The 26,886-nt window shown below is 26.3% G+C and overlaps 1 protein-coding gene across 1 annotated transcript; it reads right to left on the bottom strand.

Moving 5' to 3' along the window:
- Positions 1 to 14,463: 14,463 nt before the first annotated feature.
- Positions 14,464 to 22,159, bottom strand: LOC122858952 (transcription factor mef2A). Its single transcript, XM_044162207.1, has one exon. It carries the CDS (start codon positions 20,981 to 20,983, stop codon positions 17,414 to 17,416), a length of 3,570 nt encoding a protein of 1,189 aa, XP_044018142.1. The 5' UTR covers positions 20,984 to 22,159; the 3' UTR covers positions 14,464 to 17,413.
- Between the last annotated feature and the right edge of the window lie 4,727 nt (positions 22,160 to 26,886).

Here is a 26,886-nt window from a genome sequence, read left to right as displayed (position 1 = left end):
TGTTTATAATCTTCAAAATTAATTAAAATAAAATCCATAAAGAAAAATAATTCACTGACAAAAAAACTATTAAAAGATAAATTTAAAAAAAAATCCAAACTGACAAATAAAATATAAAACGACAAAGAATGACTTTCGATTGAATAAAAAAGAAAAAAAAAACCCTTTTGTACAGTAGATTTATTTAATAAAAAATGTTTGAATCATATTGCATTAAAATAACGATAGATTGAATGAAATTCAGGTGTATTCAAATGAAATATCCCACGTGCCTTTAAACGGTCGTCAAAAATTCGGGTATATATCAATAGGTATAAGCAACACATATAAACCAAAAAACCATTGAAAAATGCAAGACCTTTTTTTTTTTTTGAATCTAAACAACGTGTATGCAAGAATGAAGTGCTCGTTACAATTCAAGATGTCACGCTTTTGAATAATAATTTTTTAACTAAACAAAAATTTTTCATATACGACATGTAACCCTCTTTTTTTTTTTGCATATGTTTATACGTATATATAAGTCTCGAGTTTCTTTTTCTCGCGTTTATATTCCTGTGGATCGACAGCTTTCATCCGGTTCTCCATTGGGGATCTGCATTTGAATGGGCAACGAGTCTATAGTATGATTATATTTTACATATACACTGACACTAGTCAACTTTACAACGCGATATAACGCGAAATAAATACAACACATGCACAACCCTTTTTACACCTCGACCTTCGATGGGGAGAGAAACCAAGAGGATAATCCGATGCGTGACACAATGTTCGCGTAACCGACTATGAAAGCCCGCCGGCGTATATATATACAACAAACACGCACATATTTATTATTTAATATACTTTTAAATTATAGATACATGCACAAGACTTTTCATCATGATGAAAGGTCTCTTCATATGAAATAATAATCACTCAAAATATATGTGTGTGTATGCAGAGGAAGGATCAGCAACAAACTCTTTTCTTAATATTCAAAGAAATGAATATTAAAAAAAAAAAATTCCACCTACAATGAATGGAAAGACACGCGTGCCATCTTATATATTATCCTTGGAATTTATTTTTTTTTTTTATCCTCACAAAATCCATGGGGATGTCTTGGGACCAGGTTATTATTTCTCTAGGGATGAATTATTAATTCCCATCAATGACATTAGCGCACGAGCTGACTGACACTCCCTGGATTTTGAAAAGTAAAAAATTTAAAATTTATATTTTTTTATAAATTAGATAATATTGTTAATTTTATTATTAACGAGCACATTGGCGCGCTACGCGCGCCTGTATCTATATCTTCTAAAAGGTTCATTGTTCATTGATTTTATAAACACAAGTATTATCATAAAAAAAAAAAAAAATGAATAAATTGACGAAAAATTTTTTTAATTTATTTATTTACACATAAATCACACATAATTCACACGTAATTTTTAGTCTAATAACATCAAGATTGAATGTTTACTGAAAAAGTTGTGCTACCTTAATATGTCAATTTTAAAAAAAAATATAAAAAATATTTAAAAAAATTTTGTTTTTGAATTATTTCTTCACACATAAAAAACACATAATTCGCACAAAATTTCGAGCCCAGTTGCATCAAGATCCGATGATTATTGAGAAAGTTGTGCTAGCTTAATATTTGAATTTTTTAAAAAAATGTAAAAAATATTTAAAAAAATTTTGTTTTTGAATTATTTCTTCACACATTAAAAACACATAATTCGAACAAAATTTCAAGCCCAATTGCATCAAGATCTAATAATTAATAAAAAAGTTGTGCTAGCTTAATATGTCAATTTTTAAAAAAAATATAGAAAATATTTAAAAAAATTTTCTTTCAAATTTATTTCTTCACACATAAAAAACACATAATTCGCACAAAATTTTAAGCCCAATTGCATCGAGATCCGATGATTATTAGAAAAGTTGTGCTAGCTTAATATGTCAATTTTAAAAAAAAAAATATAAAAAATATTTAAAAAAATTTTGTTTTTGAATTATTTCTTCACACATAAAAAACGCATAATTCGTACAAAATTTCAAGCCCAATTGCAACGAGATCCAATGATTATTGAGAAAGTTGTGCTAGCTTAATATTTCAATTTTTAAAAAAAATATAAAAAATATTTTAAAAAATTTTCTTTCAAATTTATTTCTTCACACATAAAAAACACATAATTCGCACAAAATTTCAAGCCCAATTGCATCGAGATCCGATGATTATTAAAAAAGTTGTGCTAGCTTAATATTTGAATTTTTTAAAAAAATGTAAAAAATAAAAAAAAAATTTTCTTTCAAATTTATTTCTTCACACATAAAAAACACATAATTCGCACAAAATTTCAAGCCCAATTGCATCAAGATCCGATGATTATTAAAAAAGTTGTGCTAGCTTAATATGTCAATTTTAAAAAAAAAAATATAATAAATATCAAAAAAAATTTTGTTTACTCGCTTTTTTTTGTTGTTTTTTCGTTGCCAACGAAATAAATAAAAAAATAATAGAAAAAGGCAAACAGAAAGAAATTTGTATGAGAGTAAGTGAGAAAAAAACAATGACCAATCAAATGTCCGGAAGACCGATGATGTTTGTCCTTTTTATATTAGGATTAATAATCATTTTATTGTTGTATATTGTTATAGTGATAATTATTTTAATTATTTTGTATTTAATTCTTGAAATTTTTATATACATTTTTTTTTGTTGGTAATATTTTTAAATTGACAATGCAAATTATAATATAGAATTTATTTGCTTGTGGTATTTTGTATTTTATAAGGCGTGTTGTAATACTTGGATTTGTCTAATCCAACATACGTTTTCCATGAATATGCATTTGCTAGTTTAATGCTATTTTATTCACAATTTTGTTTTACCCTTTTTTTTTATCACCTCTATTATAAATATTGGCTTTTGTTAATGCTTGTACATGAAATATATTTACATTTGAAAATATAATTATTATAAAATTAGAATTACATTTAATTTAAATTATATATTGTTATATTTTTATTTTTAAATATAAAGTTTATATCAGTGAAAATTAGTGACGCATGTTATTGCCAATAATATCGATTGACCTCAATAGCAAATTAATAATTTTTTTTCAGGTCATCAGATCACACCGGAAACAAAATAATCCCGTTATAATATTAAGCTTATATTACTATTATCAATATGTGGCAAAAAAATATATTTTTAACTTTAGTTATTATTTTTGAAATATAGATTTTTTTTTTTTAAACGCCGGAAGACTTTAGGGTCGAATATTGCCGAAGGTTATTTTGAAAAATACTATTATTATGTGGCAATGTGCACCTGTGGTCAGTAGAAGATAAATAAATTTTTGTAAATAAAATTTTTCATAAAAATAATATGTAACTAATATAACGAAGATATGAGAATTTTGTATATTTTTTTTTTTCGAATTATTTTGAATATATTTTTACGGCAAGATGAATTTAAAATTTATTATTATTATTTTGATGCACTCAGCAGCTCGTCTCATTTTGGCATTTATGAGAGAAAAAAAAATATGTGTATAATGAATTAGACCCTTACTTCAACATGCCTAGATGCATTGTTAACAGTTCCAGTTTCAACCTTGAATCAACAAACCCAAGACATTTATGTGTACCTGTGTTAAAAGTCTGTAGCAATATACACCTCCGAAACGAAATGTTTTAGACTATTTTATTGCCGCAAACCTCTCCCCTTGCGTTTTTCATAATGTTAAGTTTTTAAAAAAAATAAAATAAAGAAAACAAAAAAAAGTAAAAGTGATGCCGTCAAAAGAATTTTCTTTTAACAATCGTAAATTTTATGTCTTACCTTGTACACACCGAAAAACTACCATAAAACGGTACATTTTTTTTCCCAATGAGATCCTTGAAAGTGAAAAAGAAATGTCCTGTAAATGTAAAAAAGAAAAATTCTTTTTGAAAATTATTTAACATCGTCCAAAACATTTATGGTTAATGGTTGTGCCATTGAATTTTTATGGCTTTTTTTTTTGCATCTAACCGTGATAATCCACCGTGTTAAATTTTTATAAAAATCATAAAGAAAAAAAAAAAAAAGAAAAAATTATCTAAAATTCTAAAATTTTAAGTGCTTTAACATGTTAGAAATATTTTGGACGGAATAGAAAAATAAAATAAATTTTTCAAGGTTTTTTTTTGCAATAATGAATTGTAAAATAATTGTGAAAAAAAAAAAAAAAAAAAAGAGAAAATACTCTATTGTTACTTTGAAGGTTGAATATAAAATAAAATAAAATTTATAATAAAAATTTTAATTTAAATCGAAAAAAAATCGAGATAACAGTAATAATTTTCCAAGTTTTTCGCAGTAAACACCTGTATGGTTATTTGGGCACGTGTGTATCAATGGTCAGTATCTGTATTGAGGGTTTCATAACCAGGTTAATCCCCGATTGACCCCCAGTAGCCGAACGAACTGACCTGCAGCGATCACGGTCACACATAAGCACAAAAGCCAAGCGTGAATGAAGAGCAAAAAGAGGAAAAAAAAAAAAGATAAAATAAAGCAAGAATAAAAGAAAAAGAAAGCATAAAAAAAAAAAAAAAAAAAAACAGAAATCTCATAAAGAGAATGTGAGAGAAAGAGAGAGAGAAATGGTGGTCCGGCACGCGACTATACGTATAGCCAACAAAATCAGGGTTGTAACAAAAAGGTACCCTCAAAATAACGAACCATACCGGTCACATGTATTCGTGAATCAATGCGAATGAGAGAGAGTAAAAAACCAAGGTGTCCTTCTTAACATAAAACCTCGGGATGTTATACCCATGGTGGGTCCAACACCATCATAACATATTCTAGATGGTTTTTAGGCGCCATTTGAAAGGTATGATTTTTTTTTTTTTTTTTTTTTTGATGCGACAGGTAGCCAATGCATCCTTTATACCCACAGGAATTCAACGACCCAACATTGAGACATAATATTCTATTTTTAAAAAATTTTGATGGACTTTAAATTAAATTCTTCATTTGACAATAAAATATTTCAACACATTCTTTATATATTCAAAAAATGAAATTTTTTTATATAATATTTTAAAGGATATTTGAAAAATTCAAAAAAACATATCAGTCGTTTTAAATTTAAGAATTTTTTTTTTAAATTAAACGTTAATTTACTTTGAATTATTTTTATTTTTAAATTTATTTATAAAATTATTGATAAATGTATTTTTGGTCTCATGAGAGAGTTTAGTTTCCAGGGGATTTTGTAAATGATGAGACGATGAATTAAATTGAAATTTTAAAAATCAGGATGTGGGTCATTGATTCAAGAGTTTCAAGGATATCCTGCTCATAGATCGCACTTACTACTCGATCGAAATAACAAAAAAAAAAAAAACAAATATATTTTTTTTCAGTAGATGAAGACTATGTATGGGAAGACCTGTCCAACAGGGTAATAATAAAATATATATACGTGATATGCACTTGCGTTTGTACCGCCCATGGTGACACCCTCTTCCGGTTGGATGATTTTTTAAAACTTGTATTTTTTAATTCATCCCCAATGTGTATACTCATACAGGTAATATTTAAAAATAAACTTGTACAATTACATCAAGCATCATACATCACCCAAAATGACACTTGAAATTTAACAATTCATATTTTAAATTAAAAAAAACATTTAACCGTTTCTTTATTATCAATAAAAAAATGACAAATAAAATTAATTGTTTGATAAATTTTGTGATTAATCATTATTAAAAAAATATGAAAAAAAAAACAAAAAAAATGTCATCAACATCAGTGAGTCAGGAAATACTTATCAATTTATCCATAATGTTAAAAAAATATAAAAATATATTGTTTTTTTTTTTCTATTATAGAAAGAAAAAAAAATAAAAGGATTTTTTTTTTTTTATATTTTCATTTGAAGGGATGAACGATATTTATATATTTTTTTTTTTTTCTTCATTTTTTCAATGTTATTTTATTTTTTTTTTTCTAAGCAACTCATTCGTTGCACGTCCATCAAGATTTGTCCAAAATTTCCCCCGCGTTTTGTAAATAAAATACAATACCAGCGACGTTTTTATTTCGGTAAAATGCGTGGATTTCTCTTTAACCGGGCAGTGAGCTGCACGTAAAGGAATGAACAACAACCCCTGTTGTCGTGTCTGCCCTCACAATAACATATACGTACAGGCCCTTCAACCATCAATATGCTATATATATATATAAAAACGACAGTGCAATAGGCCGGTGCACAAAATTTTTCGGGAAAAGCCAGAAAGGATTCAATTCCGTGGGAACTAAGGGCGCAAGAAGAGTTGAATTTCAGATATATATATGAAAAAAAAAAAAAGAATTTAGAAGGAAAAAAAATTTATCTAGAGGGGTTAACAAAAAAATTGAAAAAAAATATATATAAAGGGGAATAAAAACGGCTGGCACACGTTTTGCACCAAATTTCATGCTTTTACGAATAAATCCATGGACATTAGTTCAATCAAAAAAAAAAAAGTGATTTAATGGAAAAGAATGATTTTTTTTTTTTTGATTCATTTTTACAACATTTCAGTAAAATGTAATAAATTGAAAAAAAGGGTTAAAAAATAAATTGAAAGGGTGGTGAATTCGTGGTGGTCTTGTAAGGACCTCCAGCAAATAAAACAAAATTTTAAAAAAATATAAAATATAAAAAATGAAGAATAGAAAGGTTAATTCAATTAAAATTTAGAGCAGGTATATCTACACTGTACAATTTTCATTTATTTTTTATTTTTTAAAAAATAGATTTAACTAGAAAGGGTTATTTTTCATTCAGAAAAAAAAATAATTTTTATGTAATTTATATATTTTTTTAAAATTTTTTACCTGGACACAAATTCACACGGTTTAAAAAAAAAAAAAACGTACTTTTTCTCGCGGAATAAATAAATAAATTTTTGGCAGTTGGACATGTGTATTTTGTGAAATCAAACATCATATAGAAATTTGCTACACGTTGATATAACTATTTTTTTATTTTTTTTATATTTTAAACTTTCACTGTATAGATTCAATTGTAATATTGATTATATCGTTAGATAAATATGTAATTTATTTATTTCATTTTGACTACCAAATGTATATTTTTTTTATTGTTATTAAATTGTTCAGAGTGTATAGAGATTTTTTGTGATTAAGTGAGAAAGACTGTGTATATATTTTCATCAATAATAAAGAGAGAGAAAGTGCTAAAAACTAAGTAGAAAAAAAATAAACTAATAGTTCCAAGTGAAACGGTTTCACGTGTCTACAATGTAGCAAATATATCGTATTACCGGAAGCTCTTAATCATAACCGCCTGAATGAAAACAATATATATTTTAACCAAAAAATGAAAAAAAAAAAAAAATTGGCAATTTTAGTTTATAAAATATTTTAAAAAATATATTTAAATTTTCAATTTCCTGTTTGAAAATAAAAATTATTGAATAAATTGATTAGTGTATATTTATAAAAGAGAAATTTGGCTCTTTACCTTGAAACAAAAAATGTGTGACACATGGTTAATGTTATATCACATATTATATATTAGAGAAAAGAAAAAATGAGAACTAGAATTTAAGAAAAAAAAATAATTCTTGTGAATTATATAAGTTGAAATATACATGTGTTGTGTGTATGCTAACACGTGGGGGTGCATTTGTTCCGGCTATATATGTACACATCAAATGCATCTCTCTATATACACAAAATACTTGCACTTACAGAGAGAGCATGTATTACACAAAAAAAAAAAAAGAAATTTCTTCCAAGCATTGTCCATTGTCAGAGTGAAAAATCCTCAGTTGCCCCAGGAGATTTTTGTCAAGCAGCTGATTGAAATTTTTCATAAAATTTGTACACGTGCACAGATCATACACATGGTTTCTAATGCTTGCACAAACGAGAGCTAGAACATTATTTTAGAATAAAAAAAATAATAACAATAATAAAGAAAAAAAAAAAGATGAAAAAGATGATGACTCCTTGACAGGAGAATAGTTATTTCAAGATGTCTAAAAAATATTATTAAAGAAATGAAAAAAAAAATGAGCTTGTGTAAAAAAATTTATAAAAAAAAAAAACTATATAAAATGAGTGACATAAATTAAATTAAATTAAAAAAAATAAATTGTCACACAAGATTGTATTAAAATATTATGAAAAAATAAAATACAAGTAATAAATTTTTGAGGTAAAAAGTGAATATAAAATAATTCGATGTGCAGGTTTTTTAAATACACAGTGAATTACAAAGTGGGGTAGTTTGGGGGAGGTTATAGAAGGGTAAAAGCTACAACAACCTGTTGAGTCAGACAATATCGCGTTTTTTACTAATGCCCCACAACACACAGATCCCAAAGCTAGAGATTTTTTTTTTTTCCTTTTTTTTCATAAATTTTATTTGTTACATACTGAAAATCACGAGAATAAAAATGTTAAGGGGCTTAATGTTTTTTATTATTATTATTATAGAATTTTTTTTTGTTTTATCTGCCTCCTGCTGGGTGGTTGACAGAGGTGGACCTTCCCCTCTGAACATATTCAACGAGCGTTAAACGACGAATTATTCTGCTCGCACTATCTTGGTATTAAATGCCTTCCGAAAAAAAAAAATAAAAAATATAAAATAATATTTAGAATTTATATGCTTGAATGAAGAGTTAAAAAAGATGAAAAAAAATATTAATTCTGAGTATATATAAAAGCGAGAGAAAAAAAAAATTCAAGATTTTTATGATTTGAAGTTTTGGCTTCCTGCCATGCTGTAGCATATTCACTGCAGCAACATTAACAAAGGTTTCTCAAAATCCCTAATCTCTTCATTCGTCATTCAAAAGGTATGACTCGACAATTCCTTGGCTTCATGGCTTCATGGCCAATTCTATGGACGCACCAATGTCTGTCTGTACTACTTGTCATACGAAAATAAAATATTTGAAAAAAAAAAAAAAATGATAAAGGTCCAGATTCAATTGGGATTTATTTTGTCTGAAAAATTTTTACTTCAATCATCCGTAAACAATATGTCTTTGATAAAATTGAATTTTTAAAATAAAATATACCAGAAAATTTCAAAATCATCACTTCATTTTCAATGCTCCAGTTGAAATATAATTTTTTTCATTTTTTTTTTTCAATAAAATTCAAGTAACATATATATTTTTTTAAATTTAATCAAAATTTTTCAAGCGTGTCATTTGTTACATGAACAAACATTTTAAACAAATAAAAATCTAAAATATATATTTTACCATTCATTGTGTTTTTTTGTTTCAAGTATATAGTAAAAAAGTTTAGGAAAAATAAAAAATAAAAAATAAAAAATCGAGATGTAAATAATATATGAAAATGAGATAAAAAAAAAATAAAGATCCTTGTTATAATAATAATGATGAGGATAATTGTCTTGGTCGTTGAGGTGTATCAGTGTATTTTCATTTGTCCTGTTTCCCAGGCTCGTAGATAGACAAAATGTATAGACAAAATATGCACCTGGTCTCTCGAAATGTCTGTACATGGCGCCGCTCCTCCTCTGCACATAATAAATACTACTATACTATGAAACTTTTAAATTTTTAAAATGTTGAAAACTAACCGAGCGCCAAAAAAATATATATGCTTTCGTGAACGTGAATAGTAGCTAGACGTAGAACCTCGGTAAAGCTTCAATAGAGAATCCCTATGGTGCCCGTCCCATCTTTTTTAGAGATTTATCTTTTTTTTATATACACACACACACACATACTCATGCATAGCAGTCATCATTTTTTTTTTTATTTTTAAATTTCCAATAGAAAATATAGGATGTCAAAATGCTTTTCTCAAATTTAGCTCCATCAAGCAATCATGATTATCAACCGGATGCATCAAATTGCAAGGAGACAAGTACACTATTTTTTTTTTTTCATTTCAATTTTTTTTCTTTTCTAATTAAAATATATTTATTATATTGTAATATTTAAAGTGTGAAAAAAAATAAAGATTTTTTGAGATTTAAATTAATAAAGTTAATCGATATTATGCCGAGAAAGTCAAGGTACATTTATTACGATACGGTTTAAGTTGCTCGTTAGAAGGTGGACCATATGGTGTTTGGTAATTTCTCATTGCATGGATTCAAACTGTTAAAAATTGTATGAGTATTAACTGGATGATGTTTAACAAGCCATGGGAACGGAACTTCGCATGTGTTGATTTGCCTCAGTATATTAAATATATTAAAATATATTTTAAAAAATAAACAAAGTAATAAACGTCCTTTTTTCATCACGAACTGATTTAATTTTTAATTTTAAATATATATTGTTAGCTATCATCCAGATGGCCACGAGAATTATTATCGATGATTGAATCTTGTAATTTTAGCTCACGTTTTATACATAATCATAATCAATATTAACTAATTAATATTAATTTTTTTTTTCTCTTGTTTTTCTAAGTTATAATCGTGATGTTAATTTATGATATTAATATCATAAAAATAATTGATAATGTTGATGGTTTTAGCTACATAATAAAAAAAAAAAAAAAGGTAAATTATTTTTTTTTTATATATCTTTTTTTGTTTTACTAGTGATTTTTTTTCTCTTGGGAATCGCGAGAATTAATATCAAAGTCATTACTGAGTTTAGTATTTTCATCAAAATTTACACCTATTGACACATGTAAGATTATTGTATCCTAACTCGATTGGTATTTACTAACAACTTTGGGGATCAAGTTTTTCCTGTTGCTTTTTCCAAAGTAAAAAAAAAAAAACTTTCTTCATCATCGTGACCTGCCTCACTTTTATTTATTTCTCTCTCCTCCCTACAACCGTAACTTCAATGAATTATGATTTTTTTTTTTTATATTTTTCCCTACTCTATTAAAGATATACTATCCAAAATCAAAAAAATAATTATAATAAATAAATACTGTCATATTACGATGAAAGAAAAAAAAATAAATATAAATTCCAAAAGCCTCAAAACTTTCTCCTAGCGTATAATCCTAATTCCTATTGTCAAAATCATATGTAAATTTAAAATAACAATTGTTAAATCTAGATATGTTTTTTTTTATAAATTTTTTTAACAATAAAAAATATATTATTTATTAACTGTAATATTTATTTATTATTTAATTTATAATCCTTAAATATATTCTCACTTGAGAAATATATTTTTTTTTGTTTTTTCAATTTATTTTTTTCTTTTTGCATTTTTAACAAGATAAAGAGATGATGGTTAAATACCTGCATCGTCACGTACACACTTGGTTGCAGAGCACGGTCTTCGAAAATCAAGAAAGATACGTGAGGATGCAACTCATTATGACAGCTGTCCTGGGTATGGGAAAAACTTATTATTTATAAGATGAGTTTTTTTATTTTTTTCATATTAAAATTATCATCGATAAAAAAAAAACTTTAAAATGAATAAATGCATTTTCATGCAACTGCATTTAAAAAAAATTAAAATACCATTTCAATATAAAAAAATAATTAAATTTGACAATATTATTCATAGACAATAATAATATTCATAAATCAATCATTTTTTTTTATTTTAAAATACCTATTAAAATGAATAATCATTATATCAAGTATACATAATAAATGAATATTTAACGAGTATTCTTGTTTCATCATGAGAACATCAATTTTATAAAAAATAATTTTTTGTTAACTTTATATTTATTTTTCCGGTGATCTATATGTATACTTATATAAATTTTTTTTTCATCTTGAATATGATGTATGAAAAAAAATAGAAAATAAAAAAAAAAATTCACTGATCGGGATCTACTAACAACCTTGGAAGTTGTGTATTTATAAAGTAAAAATAAGAGCATATGGTCCATGAGAATATGTGGATAAAAAGAAAGGCAAAACATATTGGCTCTGTGTGTGAGACTGTTTAATCTTGCTATTTATCACAGGATGAAAAGAACAGCAATAAAATTTTAAATTTAATCCTCGTATATTGTATATAGTTTTTCCACCAACAAGCTGGCTATTTATGTTTAATATATATAACCAATATACATAAGATTGGTAATTAGAGTTCACCTCTAACTGCTCGTAATTGCAATGTTAAATATACCGGCATCATCCTGATGCACAACTTGTACAGAGAAAGGAGGAGTTGTATAGGGATTTTTTTTATTTTCTTTGTAAAAAAAAGATTTTTATTATTATTATTTTTTTTTTTTTCTAGACACTCTCACAAGTGTCTTGAGATAAATTTATTTAAAAATTATAAAAAAAAATTAATAATAATTATAATAATTAAATGATTTTGAGATTTATTTATTTTTTAATTTTATTATTCGGATATTAATTATTTTTATTTCTTTAATAATTAGCTATTTATTTATTTTTTTTTTTTTTGAAATCGTATGAACATTTGTACATGTGTTTTGCATTATGAGGTACTTGTGTATGGCATCGACAAAATACATCATTCACAATGTATATTTTATACATTGTTATATTTTTTTTTAAATTAATTTATTAATTATTATTTTTTATTTCATTTGATATTTTAATATCTTTCATTGTTTTATTATTTACTCTTGTGGCGGCAGTATATTTATTTATCTATATTATTTTATATCATTTAAATATTATTGTTTGGTTTTTTAAATTTTTTTTTTTATTTATCTGCAATGAGTCAATCATTGTATATTTTTAAAAACTTAAATCGGCTTTTATTTATTATTATTTTTTTTATAATTATAATCACTGTTTTTACATTGATAGTGTGGAAAAAAAAAAACAATATAAAAATCACAATATATTAAATTAAAAAAATAAATTATTGTTGATAAATATGAAATTGATTTAATTTATTTAATCATGAAAATTAGCCGCCACACAAATTATTGATTGGCATCATTTAATTCGCATTTATATTTATCCGATAATTTTATTATTTTTTTTTTTTTTTAAATACCAAATGAACAATAAATTCGTTCACAGAGAATTTAGAAAAAAAAAACATTGAAATTTAGCTAATTTAGACGCATGATACATTATAATGAGCTACATCTAACATCATGCTTTTTTTTAAATTTAATTTTAATTAATATTATTGATTTATTTTTGTTTTCACATTTTTTATTATTTAAATAATTGTAAATAAATCGCTCAATATTGCTTCGTCATCAGGTAGATGTTGCCTAAATCTATGAATAATGACAGATGTCGATTGAGACTCTGAACTTAAATACACATAGTGGACAATTATCATCACATTCACCATATGTTTAAATTTCAGCCTTTCAGCTGATTCTGCAACAAGTTTTTTTTTATTTTTATTTTTCTTTCCTCGCCCAATGCGACAAATGACGCCCATCAATTGAATGATTTTTTTTTTTATTATTGAATTACGAATCAATATTTAAAAATCATCATTTCCATCGAATTAATTAACAATAAAATGGAAAAAAAAATATCAAACGATAATCAAAAAGAAGAAATGAAAAATCAAACCAACAAAAATCAACACATATAATTTGAGTAGAAAAAAAAATTGAGCATTGGAATGAAAATTAAATAAAAAATAATTAACCAAATAAATTCATGAAATAAAATATATTTATAAAAACAGAATTAAACGCATGTAAAAATAATACAGTTTTCAATAAATGTACAAAATTAAAAAAAAAATAATATTACATTTTTAAAATAATTAACTTTTTTTTTTTTTTATCTTCGTTTTATAGACAGTTTAAAAAAACAAAAAAAAAAAATAACTGTCACAAATTTATTCTTATTATATAACATTGTTTTAGTTTATCGCTGCAAGTGTACGTTTTTATTATTATTTTATTATTTTAACCACTTTGTGGATCTCTTTAATTATTATTTTTTCATTTTTCATTTTTTTTTTTTTTTTTATAACTTTCACGTATATATTTATGGCACAAGTGAATAAAAAAACGGATCATTTATTCTATTTCTCTTTTTTTCTATTTTTTTAAATAATTTTTATTTTCTTGTTCATCTCGAATTATATATAAATATATATATTTTTAAATCAAATAATTCACAAGTGTTGTGTACAATTTGATTTCCATGAATTTGAAGAAAAAAAAAACCCACATTATTTAAAATAACAAGATAAGCTTCAAATAATAGAAAAAAAAAATTATTATCAATTAAAAAAAAAACAAGAAAAACAGAGAAATAAATAATTTAAAAAAAACTATTTAAAATAAAAAAAAAAAAAATTATTACAGTTTGGCACAACCAATTATAGTTTGGTACTTAATTATTTGAGAATATTGACGTTTAAAAATATTAATATTTAAATTAAAAAAAAATTTTTTAAACAAAAAAAATTATTCACTGAATCAATGCCCAATGTCGTGATTTTCGACATTTTTTTTTTTTTTTTTTATTTCTACCTAATTAAGATTGCTTCGCACAATATAATGCCCGATTATTTAATTTAATTTTTTTTTTTTTCATTTTATTTTATTTATTAATTATACTCCAATAAAAACGCTCTTAATAATGATATGAAGTAAAAATATGTATCGGTCATTTTGTTTTTTATTTTTTTTTGTATTTTTATATTTTTTTTTTTTCGTTAAATCAACTCTTAGACATTAATTTTTATATAAACTGAGTATACAGTAATACTGTTTGATATGTCTCTAATGTACGTCAATCTATTTATATTAAATTTGTTTGTTTAATTATTATTATTATTTTTTATTATTTTATACATTTTTAATTTTTTTTTTTTAATTTTTTTTTTCAATTTTTTTATATTTATTATTATTTTATATAACGGTCATTAAAAACGTTTTACCGGCGGGCGACGGAAGGAACTCAATGCCGTTTAGAAGGAGAGAAGTAAAAATGAATTCGATGCTAATTATTTTAAAAATATTTAAACAAATGAATATTTATGTGTCGCATCAATTAACAAATAAAAAACTACACATTATTTTAAAATTGATTAAAAAAAAAATCATTATTTTATTTGATTAAAAAATTGTGTAACCCACCGGTGTAATAATTCTCTGTACTTCACATTTATTTTCATTTTTTTAATTATTAATTTATTTATTAAATATTTAATATTATTATTGCATTGGCTTTTTTTTTTTATTTCATAATTTCTTTTCTCCTTCCTTTATTTCATCGATAATTCCTGAACTCTGAGGTAGTCTGTTCTGGGATGTATTTTTTTTATATTTTTCATATTTTTTTTTACGTAGTAAAATGGCAAGTGGCTATAATTCGTTACTGTTTTAATAATAAACTAGTATTGTTATGTACAATAATTTTATATCAGACCTCGTTCCAATGAAACACATAATATAATTCATATAATATATTAATTACCAATTAGCAATAATAAGTTTCACAAATAATACAAGTGAAAAACAAAATTATCAATTCAACAATATTTGTATTAAAAAAAAAAAAAAAAAAAACTTCAATAAGAATTAAACAAATTATTAAGCTTTAATTATAAATATCCAAAACAAAAAAAAAATATATATGGATGTTTAAACAACAACGAGAATGATTTTTTTTTTTTCTTTTTTTTCAACACAAATTTATCAAATTTTTATAAACAATTAATGATATTTAAATTAAAAAAATTAATTTATGAATAACTAGTAACAGAAACAATTATTGTGTTTATTTCTTTATCACGAGGTCATCAACATATCATGATTATTATTTTTTTTTTTAATTTTAATTAACCTCGTAAAACTCTCGAAGAATAATATCAAAAAAAAAAAAAAAATTTATTCATCAATTAATTAATATTTATCTATTTTTTTTTTTTTTTTATAAATTTAATAATTTCTTCGAGGGATCCACATTGATTGGCAAGTGACTTAGGCTATCTTATTCAAAAAAAAAAAATAAATATACATAGCCACTGTGAAAACGTGCTATATACAACAAATTTAAACGAAAAAAATTTTTTTTTAACATTTTATCATGATTATTATCTGCTGGAATGTGTATAAGAAAAAAAAAAAAAAAATGATAATTATCACTGGAATGTTATGACCAGGAATAGAAAATAATAAATTCAAAAAAATCAGTAAATTTTATATTTTAAAAAAATGTCATGGTTTTTTATTTGTATTTTCAGCATTAATTAAGAATTTATTATTTTTTTTTTTATCTTCAATTAGATTGACTTTTAAATTATATACTCACACTGGTGAGAGATATAATATATATAAAATTATTAATCATTAAAATCATAATGAGAAAAAAAATAATATTAATAATAATAAAAACAATAATTAACATAAAATGATACTAACTAATCACCAAGCAAATGCTCGTTTTCACATTGGTAGGAATATTTCTTTTCTTAATATATTTTAAAATATCATCTTGTTGGTTTATTTATCTCTCTTCATTTTTTATAAACATAAACAATTATGTTTATTGTCAAACAAATTGTTCAACTCAATTTAATATATACGGTTATAATTGTCGATTACATCTAATATAATTAATTGTATTTAAAAATAATTACAATAAAATAATAATATTGATAGTAATAATAATATGTCTATACATTTAACATATTTTGTACAGTTGATAAGCTTCGAAGGTTCGATATCCATTTAATATCCATAAATTCATTAAAACTTTGTGTTTATTATTATTCTGTAATTTACAATGTTTCTTTCTTTTTTTTTTTTTTCTTTATTTTTAATATCGCACAAGATATTATTTATACAGGAATGCAACGATATCGCAATTTATCGAGTCAAAATATATGAAATATATAATTTTTTTTTTTTTTTTTTAAATGTTGTTATTGCATTATTTTCATATTAATTATTCAACTCCATATACTGCGATTGATTAAAATATTAATATAGATTTTTCTTTTTTATTAAATATTCCTTATTATTCTTGGCAAATTAATACTTAAAAATTTAAAAGAAAAAAAAATATTTTTTTGTTTATACTCAAATTGATATTGTTTAAAAAATAAAAAATAAAAAAATAAATATTATTGAGCAATAAAATCAATAATCCCATCCCTGACAATACAACCAATTGATATGAGAAAAAGTATTTTTTTTTTTTTTAATTTATCAATTGGTTTGAGGAGTTTTATTGAGAAGAAAAAATCTCATAATGTGATGAGGGAATATTGGAGCCTGAGAGGAAGACATGGAAGGAATAAAATATATTTATTTTTTTTTTTTATTTCCTTTGTAATGAGGTACTAGTTATGTATAGGGAATGATAATCTTGAGATATATATTTACTATTTCATTTGAATATAAAAAAATAAATAATTAAAAAAAAAAAAGAAAAGAAACATATATATAATATATTATATTTAAAATATAGAATGTAAATGTGTAATGATAATAATTTAAAAATATGAATTACGTTCTCAAATGAATATTATTATGTATTTGTTTTTTCTTGTGCGTATCAAGATGTTTCATCATATGATCTTTTCTGATAAATCCCTTGCCGCATGTATCACAGGCATACGGTTTTTCACCAGTATGAAGACACTGATGTCTCCTGAGGTCCGTCTTGTGATTAAATTGCTTTGGACATTCACCACATTTATATGGTTTATCACCAGCATGTTTAAGTAAATGTTCCTCATGCATATATTCAAGTGTAAAACGTTTACCACATTGATTACATTTAAATGGTTTATCACCAGAATGAAAACTTTTATTATGCTGTGTTAAATAACATGCTTTATTAAAATTTTTATTGCAATCAATGCATTTATGTATACCACCTTCTGATATAAAATGAACAACACTATTTGTACTGGATACCTGATCCTGTTCTTTATTTATAATATTATTTTTTTTACCTGCACCTCTACCTCTACGTTTTTTAACAACATTTGGATTAACTTCTTCTTTACCTTGTATTGATGGTAAATTATTATTATTTGTTTCAATATATTGTTGTTCATCTTGTTCAATATTATTATTATTATTAAGTTGTTGTTGTTGTTGTTGTTGTTCATGTTCATGTTCATGTGGTGGTAAATAATCATATTGTTTTATTAATAATGTATCACCTGTATTTGCAATATGAAGTGGATCCAACATATTTGATAGTGGCTCATGATAACTTGTTGGTGAATCATCATGATTACGAGGATGATGATGCTGATGATGTTGATGTTGACTATCATCATTATTATTATTATCATTAATATTATTATTATTACTAGTATTATCATTATTATTATTATTAAATTGATTGTAATTTGAGCTAGGTGATTCAAATGATCTTTCTTGAGGATGATTATCCTCAGGGCTAAGCCCCCCCACGTTTACGGCCTGTGATTGATCATGGCCAACTAGATAACCAGCAAATTGTGTAAAACTTGGTAAGGTCCTTTGATGATTACTAAAAGTACCAAAACCAGGTAACATATCCTGGGCAATATGTGAATGTGATTGACTTGGCAATTCACTATTATTGTTGTTGTTGTTGTTGGTGTTGTTATTATTATTATTGCCAATAGTAGTTTGCGGGCTGGTGATAGACTCCAGCAGGCCCGGGATGCTGGTAGTAGTTGTAACGTGGGGGGGCAAACCGTTTGGGTACGGCTGATGAGGCATCGTAATACCCCCCATTGGCGGTGAAACCATTGATGTGACTCCCGCCATTATGGGTGATTGCGAATTCATGGGATGGTGGTGGGTGGGTGTGGGAGTGGTGGCCATTGGGGAAGTTGAATTCAGGTGTTGATGCGATGTTGGTGGATGCATGGGTGATATGGGTGAATTCATGGGATGATGGGATACCAGTTGGGATGGGGAACCTATTGACAGGTGGTGTTGTGCCAATTGGGGTGATGGGGAACCCACCATTTGATGATGATGATGAACAGCCATTGGTGATAATGCCGGGGAATTGTGGCCCACCATTGTGTTGCCCACCATGTGAATTACCGTTGTAGATGATGCTTGTTGTTGTTGCTGTTGCTGATGGTGATGATGGCTGTTGTTGTTGTTGTTGTTGTTGTTGTTGTGATGCTGCTGCTGTTGTTGTTGGACCTGTGATTGGCCTTGATGATGTGTCATTTGTTGTTGGTGCGGCTGTTGTTGTTGTTGTGATTGCTGCTGCTGCTGTTGATGGTGATGAGATTGTTGAATTTGTGACGTAGAGTCGTTGCTGTTCGTGCTGCTGTTGCTGGAGTTGCTGGTGGTGAAGTGATTGGTTGGCGTGTGAAGCAGGCCCCTCGCCGCCTCGACCGAGGGACCTGCCATCAAGTTTGGGGGACTTACTGATGAGGTAGATAATTCAGGTGATCTTGATGGACCATTATTACGATTTGTATTACCATGACTGTCCCTGCCAGGATGATGATGTGCACTTATTGGCATATTTGCTGGATCTGGTAAATTACTTTGTTTAACAGCATTTTTATGTAATGTTGTATTATAATGCCTTTTTAAATGACCAGAACTTGTAAACCACTTGTTGCACGCTGTACAATTATATGTCTTTGGTCTACGTGCTTCATTACTTTTCCATGATTGATTACCAATACCACCAGTTTTTTGTGATGATTGTAATATACCTGGTGGTATTTGATGTGGACCAATTGGTTGAGTACTTGTTATTATTGGTGATACAGCATGACGTGGTGGTTCAATTGGCATATGTGGACCACGTATAAATTGACTTTGATCTGGTATTGGTGATGAACTATCAATTGGACCCATTGGTGATAAACCAGGATGATATTCATGTGGTTGTGCTGGTGGCCAACCAAGCATAGAACTTACCGAGTGTGTTGCAACTCGTTGTTGTTGTTGTTGCTGTTGTTGCTGCTGCTGCTGCTGCTGCTGTTGTTGTTGCATTGCATGCTGATGTTGTCGTTGATTTTGAATTTGCATTTCTTGATGTTGCTGTTGTTGTTGTTGTTGTATTCTCATAATTTCTTCTTCATATCTATGAGTCTGTTGTACTTTATGCGAATCAAGATCAAGTATTTCAGATTGTTCTTCTTGTTCTTGTTTAATTTCTAATTTAATTTGTGCACTACCATTATATTCATATCCAGGTTGAGCTGGTGGTTGACTATTTTGTGGTGGTGATGAATGCATTCGTGATGATGGTGCTTGTTGTTGTTGCTGTGGTTGTGGATTATGTGGACCATCACCAATTTGTTGATATTGTGGTGGTCCAGAATATGTACTTGGTGATGTTGGATGATTTGATCTAACATGTTCACCAAGTTGTATAGCATCATCAAATACACCACCACATTTATCACATTGTATTGGACTTCTTGGACTTGTTGAACTAACTGAATTAGCACGTTCAGTAACATAATGTTGTTGTTGTTGTTGTTGTTGTTGCTGATAAGGATGAAATCTCGTTCCATAATGTGTTGGATTTGAGTTTTGTTGTTCATCATGTGTTGGTGAATAATGATGTGGTAATATATATGGCTGTTCATTTTGCATAAAATAACTTGTTTCACTAAACATTGGCATTTGAAAATGTGGATAACCAGATTGTGCACCTGGTGGTGGTAATGGTGCTGGTATTGTTGATGGTAATGAAGGTGGTGGCTGTTGTTGTTGTGGCACCTGTGATGATACTTGTTGTTGTTGAAGTTGATGAGAAGTTGCTGAACCAGCTGAATGTGGCCTTGACACACTAGACTCACTTGAATCAGCAGGTGCTGTTATACTATCTCGTTTAACATGACTATTATGATTACCAGCTTTACTATTATTATTATTGTTGTTATTATTATTATTGTTATTATTATTATTACTCTCTTCTTGACCAACCCATTGACCCATTAATCTATCATGTTGATAATGCAAATGTACTTCGAGGCTTTTGCTGCTGTCAAAGAACATATTACAATCTTTGCAATGATATTTTGTATTTGGTAAATTACCAACATACTGCTGATCTTGTTGTTGATGATCAACACTCGTCATTTCACTCATATTGTTTTATTTTATTATTTTTTTTTTTTTTTTGTATTACAATTTACACAGTCACTTTGTTCAGTTAATTATTATTTTTTTTTTTTTTGCCGCGAGAACTCCCGGGCGGCGCCGGCCGGCGCTCTTTCAAGAGGCCCCACGAATTATAAACAAACAAAGAACTCAAATTATATGTAAAAAAAAAAATATTTAACAAAAATAAAATTAAAAAAAAAAAACACTAAATGTCACCGTATCTCAGTCAAACACATTGATTTATTATTATCACACAATAAACTTACTTATCACACAATCATGAACATTTAATAAATGTTTTTTCTTTTTTTTTTTTTTTTTTTAAATAAAAAAAAAATAAACTAAAAAATTAAAATACTTGATGGCCTACATTTATTATGTATTCACATAAATTGTACCTGTAAATGTCCAATACAACAGTGCCAAATTTGATTGAGTTTTAACAATATGAGTTGATGGCGTCATTCTCATTAGTTTTAGTATTTTATCTTCAAAATTAATTTACCTTTTATTTTTTTTTTATATTTAATAGAAGGTATTTATATATTTTTTTTTCAATTACAAAACGAACATTTATCGTTTTGCAAATTTGGAGTAAACTGATAGAGACAATTTAACAAAATAAAAATTGTAAACTGATGACCTTGATTGGTCACATATTCACAATAAATAATTTATCTTTAAAAATTCACCCATTTATTTATTTATAATTATTTTTTCTTTTATTTTTATTTTTTTTCTACAAGTTTATATTTAACTTGTCACATTTATCACTTGTTATTTTCCAAATTGTCACAATTTCATAATTAAATATTGAAATATAAACACTTGTTAAAATGAAAAAAAAAAAAATTGGCGAAAATAAAATAGAAAAAAAAAAAAAAATGAAAAAGAAAGCCAACTCACGCACTTTGATTATTAAATTAGACTTTTTTTTTCAATTTATTTTTCATTTAAAATAGCAATTATTTGTTTGTTTTTTTGTAATTAAAATATTGATAATTTAATAATTGTAAAATATTTTTAATGAATATATAAAACTGGCATGTTGCCAGTCGAACCGCGTCGCACGACCGCCGGCACTGCTCTAACCAGTTGAAAAATAAATTTAGCAAGTTTGAGACTAGTCGTCGCAAGCGCGGCAAGACGACAACACACTGGTGGTAGTATACATCCAAGCAACCCCCTCAATCCCTCCACAATTTCAGCATCTTCATCTTCCTCATCTTCTTCTCCTTCTTTATCATCCACATGAACACACACAGAGAGAGAAAGAGAGGTATGAATTCGACCCCTACCGAGGGTCCACACGATACTTTTGCCTGCTTTTGCCGACCATCACACACACACACACACCCAACAATAATATTCTCTCCCCCTTCCTATCGTGATTCAGTCCTGAGACAACCAACCAAATTTCGAGACGCCAAATACTTCTTTACCCCCACTGTCAAAATTTCCTACCACCCCACCCAATATTACAATTTTTTTTCTCTCTCAATCTTGCCACTGTTAACCACCGAATTGTCCGAAAGACGAAGCCCAAAATCTATCCACCCAACTAGCGTCAACTACTTTTTTTTTTTTTTCTTCTTCTTCTTTCTCGCGCTTCTCTATCTTTCTTTATGATAGTATTTTTCAACATGATTTTTCCTTTGATTTTTGCTTACTTATACTTATATTCTCATTGCCAAAAAATCTCTACTCACAATATACATTCCCCTCCCATGGAAATTCCATCCACTGTATTTACTCTCTTCACATTCCTTACTCACTTTGGAGTAAAATTAAAAATCACTTAAAAAATAATATTAGATGTAGTAATTTTTTTTTTATTTTTAAATTATTTTTATACAAAACAATTATTATTCATAATTTATTTTTACCTTATTTTTTTTTTTTTCTATCATCTTGAGGATAATTGAGTTGGAGAAATGTAAAAATAAATAAAAAAAAATTGTTGGTACTGCTGATGACATGTCACAAATACGTTGTTGTCAGTGTTTACGACAGGAAATGTTAGTATCGGACGAAAAATTCATTTTGGCTATGAAAATTTAGGGTGTAAGTTAAAAATAAGATAATAATATGAAAATAAATTTGACATTAAAATGTAAATAAATATATGAAATAAGAAAAAATCATTTCCGCAAAAATATTTTACTTAAAAAAAATTTTATATATATGTGTAAGATCGTAAAAGTTGATTGAAACTTTCTAAAACGAATTCCACATGTGTGACATTGGGTATAAGGCAAGTATATGATATTTTTTGATACAATATTCGTGTTGTGTGATGGACCAAGTTGATAAAATTATTTTGTACCATATGAAAGTAATAGAACAACGATTTAGAAAGGCAATTTCACAGTTTGCTTATTGATTTTTGAGTTATTTAATACTCCTTGGTATGTTTGATCATTTAAATATTTTGATGTGTTGATTGATGAAGCATCAACACTCAACTACTTTTATTGTGTCATAAATTTTGACAAACAACAATACAATAAGATGATTTAAATCATTGAAATTAATAATAACAGCTCTTGATAATTTTAATATATAATTCAATTAATTTAACACATAAACTTTATTATGATATATTTATATTTATTATAAGCCAATTTTGTAACAAGCTTTCATTATTATTTTCAAATTATTTTTTTCAAAATTTTATATATTTATATAACAACGATACAAAGAAAAAAGGAAATCATTTTTTTTTATTATTTTCTGATAACATTGAGTATGTTAATTTTTAAATCAATCATAACTAATTTGATTATTATTTTTCTTTGTTTTTTAAACTTTCACAAGATCGCATTACCACCCTTTTTTAATATTTGTTAATTTTTTTTTTCCATTTATTTTCGTCAAATATTGATGAATAATATGTATCCGTGTTTATTCACCGGGAATAATTTCGGTCTCACGTACAAGTTGTGCCAATGACCCGATAAAATAATACCGCAATATATTGAGAGAAAAAAAACCATATATATATAATAAAAGAAAAAGGAAAACAATAAGTAAAGACACACGGAAGAACACGACAAATAGCTGTAGTAACCTTCGTATATGATCATGGGTGTGAAAAAAAAAAAAATATATATATATATATCTCTAAGTAACCTTGTGATTCGAATCACAAAGATCTTTTTTCTTTTTTTTTTTCGAGGCAAGTTTGTTATTCAACTCTGGTGACGATGCTGAATGAATGTACCCGCGTACTCGTGCACTTTGCATATGGAATACGTCATCCCTTCACCCATCAAAAAAAAAAAAAAAGTCATCCCTTATTCACGGCTTTATCCAAAAAATATACACAAATTCATTAATGATCTTGTCACACTTTTAATCAAGCCTAAATTTTTTTTTTAAATTTTTTTAAATACTAAATTCCAGATTGTTTATAGTGACAATAAAAATATAAAATTAAAAAAAATATCTCTACGCACCTCGTGTGTGGGCAATGTGATTATACATAACCGAGTCGTTTTAATGGAATATCGAAATCCCGATGACAGATTGAACGAGGTCGCAAAAAAATTTTTTTTTTTATTATTATTTTTCTCTTCTCGCATATATTTTATTATTTTTATTTTATTTCTGTTATCGTCACGGGATTATTTAAATCCCAGAAAAAATTTTTAGTATTAAATTATTTTTATTAATAATCTCTTACGTTTTGTGATGACTGCAGGGAAATATAATAATAAAAAAAAATAGTCGAGGTGACAGTGGGTCATAGTGAGTCGTGTCGATTGAACAAAAAACTAAATGATCAAACAATACAAGAAAATTCATTTGGCACGTTTTATAAAAACAACATTTTTAGGGTCATAATGTTGATAGTGACCTTTATTTTTTCTCATTTTAATATTAGATGTATATAGTCTAGAATAACAACAAGACAAAGAATATTATGTGAATAAAAAAAATAAATAATAATCAAAGTATAATGCAGAATAATTTATATTATCACTGGCATTGACGTGAGCATCAATTTAATTAACAGTTTCGATTTGCGTCAATAATATTATATTGTCTATTGAATAAATATATTTATATACTGATATTGACCTATTCCATATAATTAACACTGTAATTATTTGATAATCAATTCATATTTTATCATTATTAATTATACATTTTTTAATATTTCATAAATTTATACGAAATAATAATAATGCAATAACAAGGTGATTAATATTCTCAATTTAAAAAATTAATAACAAGTTAATTAATTCGAAAAAAAAAAAAAAAAAAATCATTTTAAAAACAAATATTTATGATTCTATCAAAGTATATTATATATATTTAAAAAAAATTATTATTATTTATTTATAAAATTAATTAAATTAATTTTTTTATATTTAATAATTTTTTTTTTTTTTGATAAAATTGATTTTCAAGTCAACAGAGTGTTTGAATATGTGTATTATAATCTGAAGTAAAATTTTGGAGGGGATCTAGTGTCAGATTGAATCAGTATTTCACCTTACTTATTTTGCCTTGGCAACCCCTCGAGGCATTTTTCCAGCGAGGTTGGACGTCGAGCTGACCGTGCCACTATCAGCCTGATATTCGCTTGCTCGGCGTTTGCGCCCCCATTTTATTAAGGAAATATCCGCAAGCATTCATATATACGTATATATAATCTAACAGACTGCTGATTTTTTTTTATTTTATTTTTTATCTCTCTTATGAACACCTATACATGTACAGCATCAGGCCTTGGCACCAGAATGGAGCTTGGACTCTTGGCATATCATTGTGACACGTGCGACATTTACACTGTGAATTTAACCTTATCATTGGCTATATGTATATATATTCAGCATTTTCACAAATACACATATCCCAACAATTTTCACCCTTGAATTTTCTTATCTTGTTTTTCATTCCTTCAGCTTGCAAGAATCTTTTAATTTACATGAAAAATTCATTTTTTTTTTTTTTTCAAATAAAATGCAGTAAATGTAATTTAGCCTTTTTTTTTTTTAAATTATATATTTTTTATTTACAAGCAGACTGTGAGTGTATATTTTAAGTAAGCAATTTTTGTGTATAAATTTTTATATTTATTTATTTATTTTACTGTTGGAAAAAGGAGAAAAAAAAAAAAAGATGTTAAATGATGTAAAATCTGGGAATGAAAAAGAGAGTTGTTATAAATGAGATAAAAAAAAATTGGAAAGTGTAAAAAATGAAATAAACAGTGATTCAGTTGAGATGGTGGTAGAGAAAAAGATGGTTAAAAATCAGATGGAAGCAAGTATATCATTAGGAGAAATTATAACGAAGTGGACTTGAGCTTTGGTGTGAGGTAAAAGTAAAAAAGAGATGAGATGAAAGAAAGATAAAGAGCAACGAAAATGTTGAAGCTGTATGTATATTAAAAAAAAAAAAAAAAAAAAGGGTGAATTAGACAAGTTCGTGATGTATATAAAAAAGTACCGAGACATCGTGAAAAGTGCAGTTGGTTTAACTTTACTAGAACAACGTGGAAGGCTGAGTCAGTCCACGCGGAAAATGAATTGAAATTTTAATCATTTCTTCTCGTTTCAAGACGTGCTTTTACATCAACCTCACGACTAGTTTTTTTTTTTTTTTTTATCCACTGGACTCTTCCACAATTTTCCAACATCGACTTTACATAATGTATACTCAAATTTTCTTTATTTTTTATCATCGAGTTTCAGAAGAGTCAGCATGTTGCCGACCTTGCGCAACAAAAAAATTATAATTTTCTTTCATCATAGACATAAAAAAAAAAATAGAGTATACAGAAAAAATAAATTTAAAGCAAGTAAATATATTTTCAAATAAACTCAGCATATAAATTTTTTTTATGATCCAAAAACTTATCTATTTTTTCATCTTGA

The sequence above is a fragment of the Aphidius gifuensis genome, linkage group LG6 (assembly GCF_014905175.1).
Source record: "Aphidius gifuensis isolate YNYX2018 linkage group LG6, ASM1490517v1, whole genome shotgun sequence".
Taxonomy (NCBI): Eukaryota; Metazoa; Arthropoda; class Insecta; order Hymenoptera; family Braconidae; genus Aphidius; species Aphidius gifuensis.
This window is presented reverse-complemented; position numbering and strand designations above follow the sequence as displayed.

What these genes read in the sequence shown, in the direction of transcription:
- LOC122858952 (XM_044162207.1), bottom strand. Translation starts at nt 20,983, where the DNA reads ATGAGTGAAATGACGAGTGTTGATCATCAACAACAAGATCAGCAGTAT.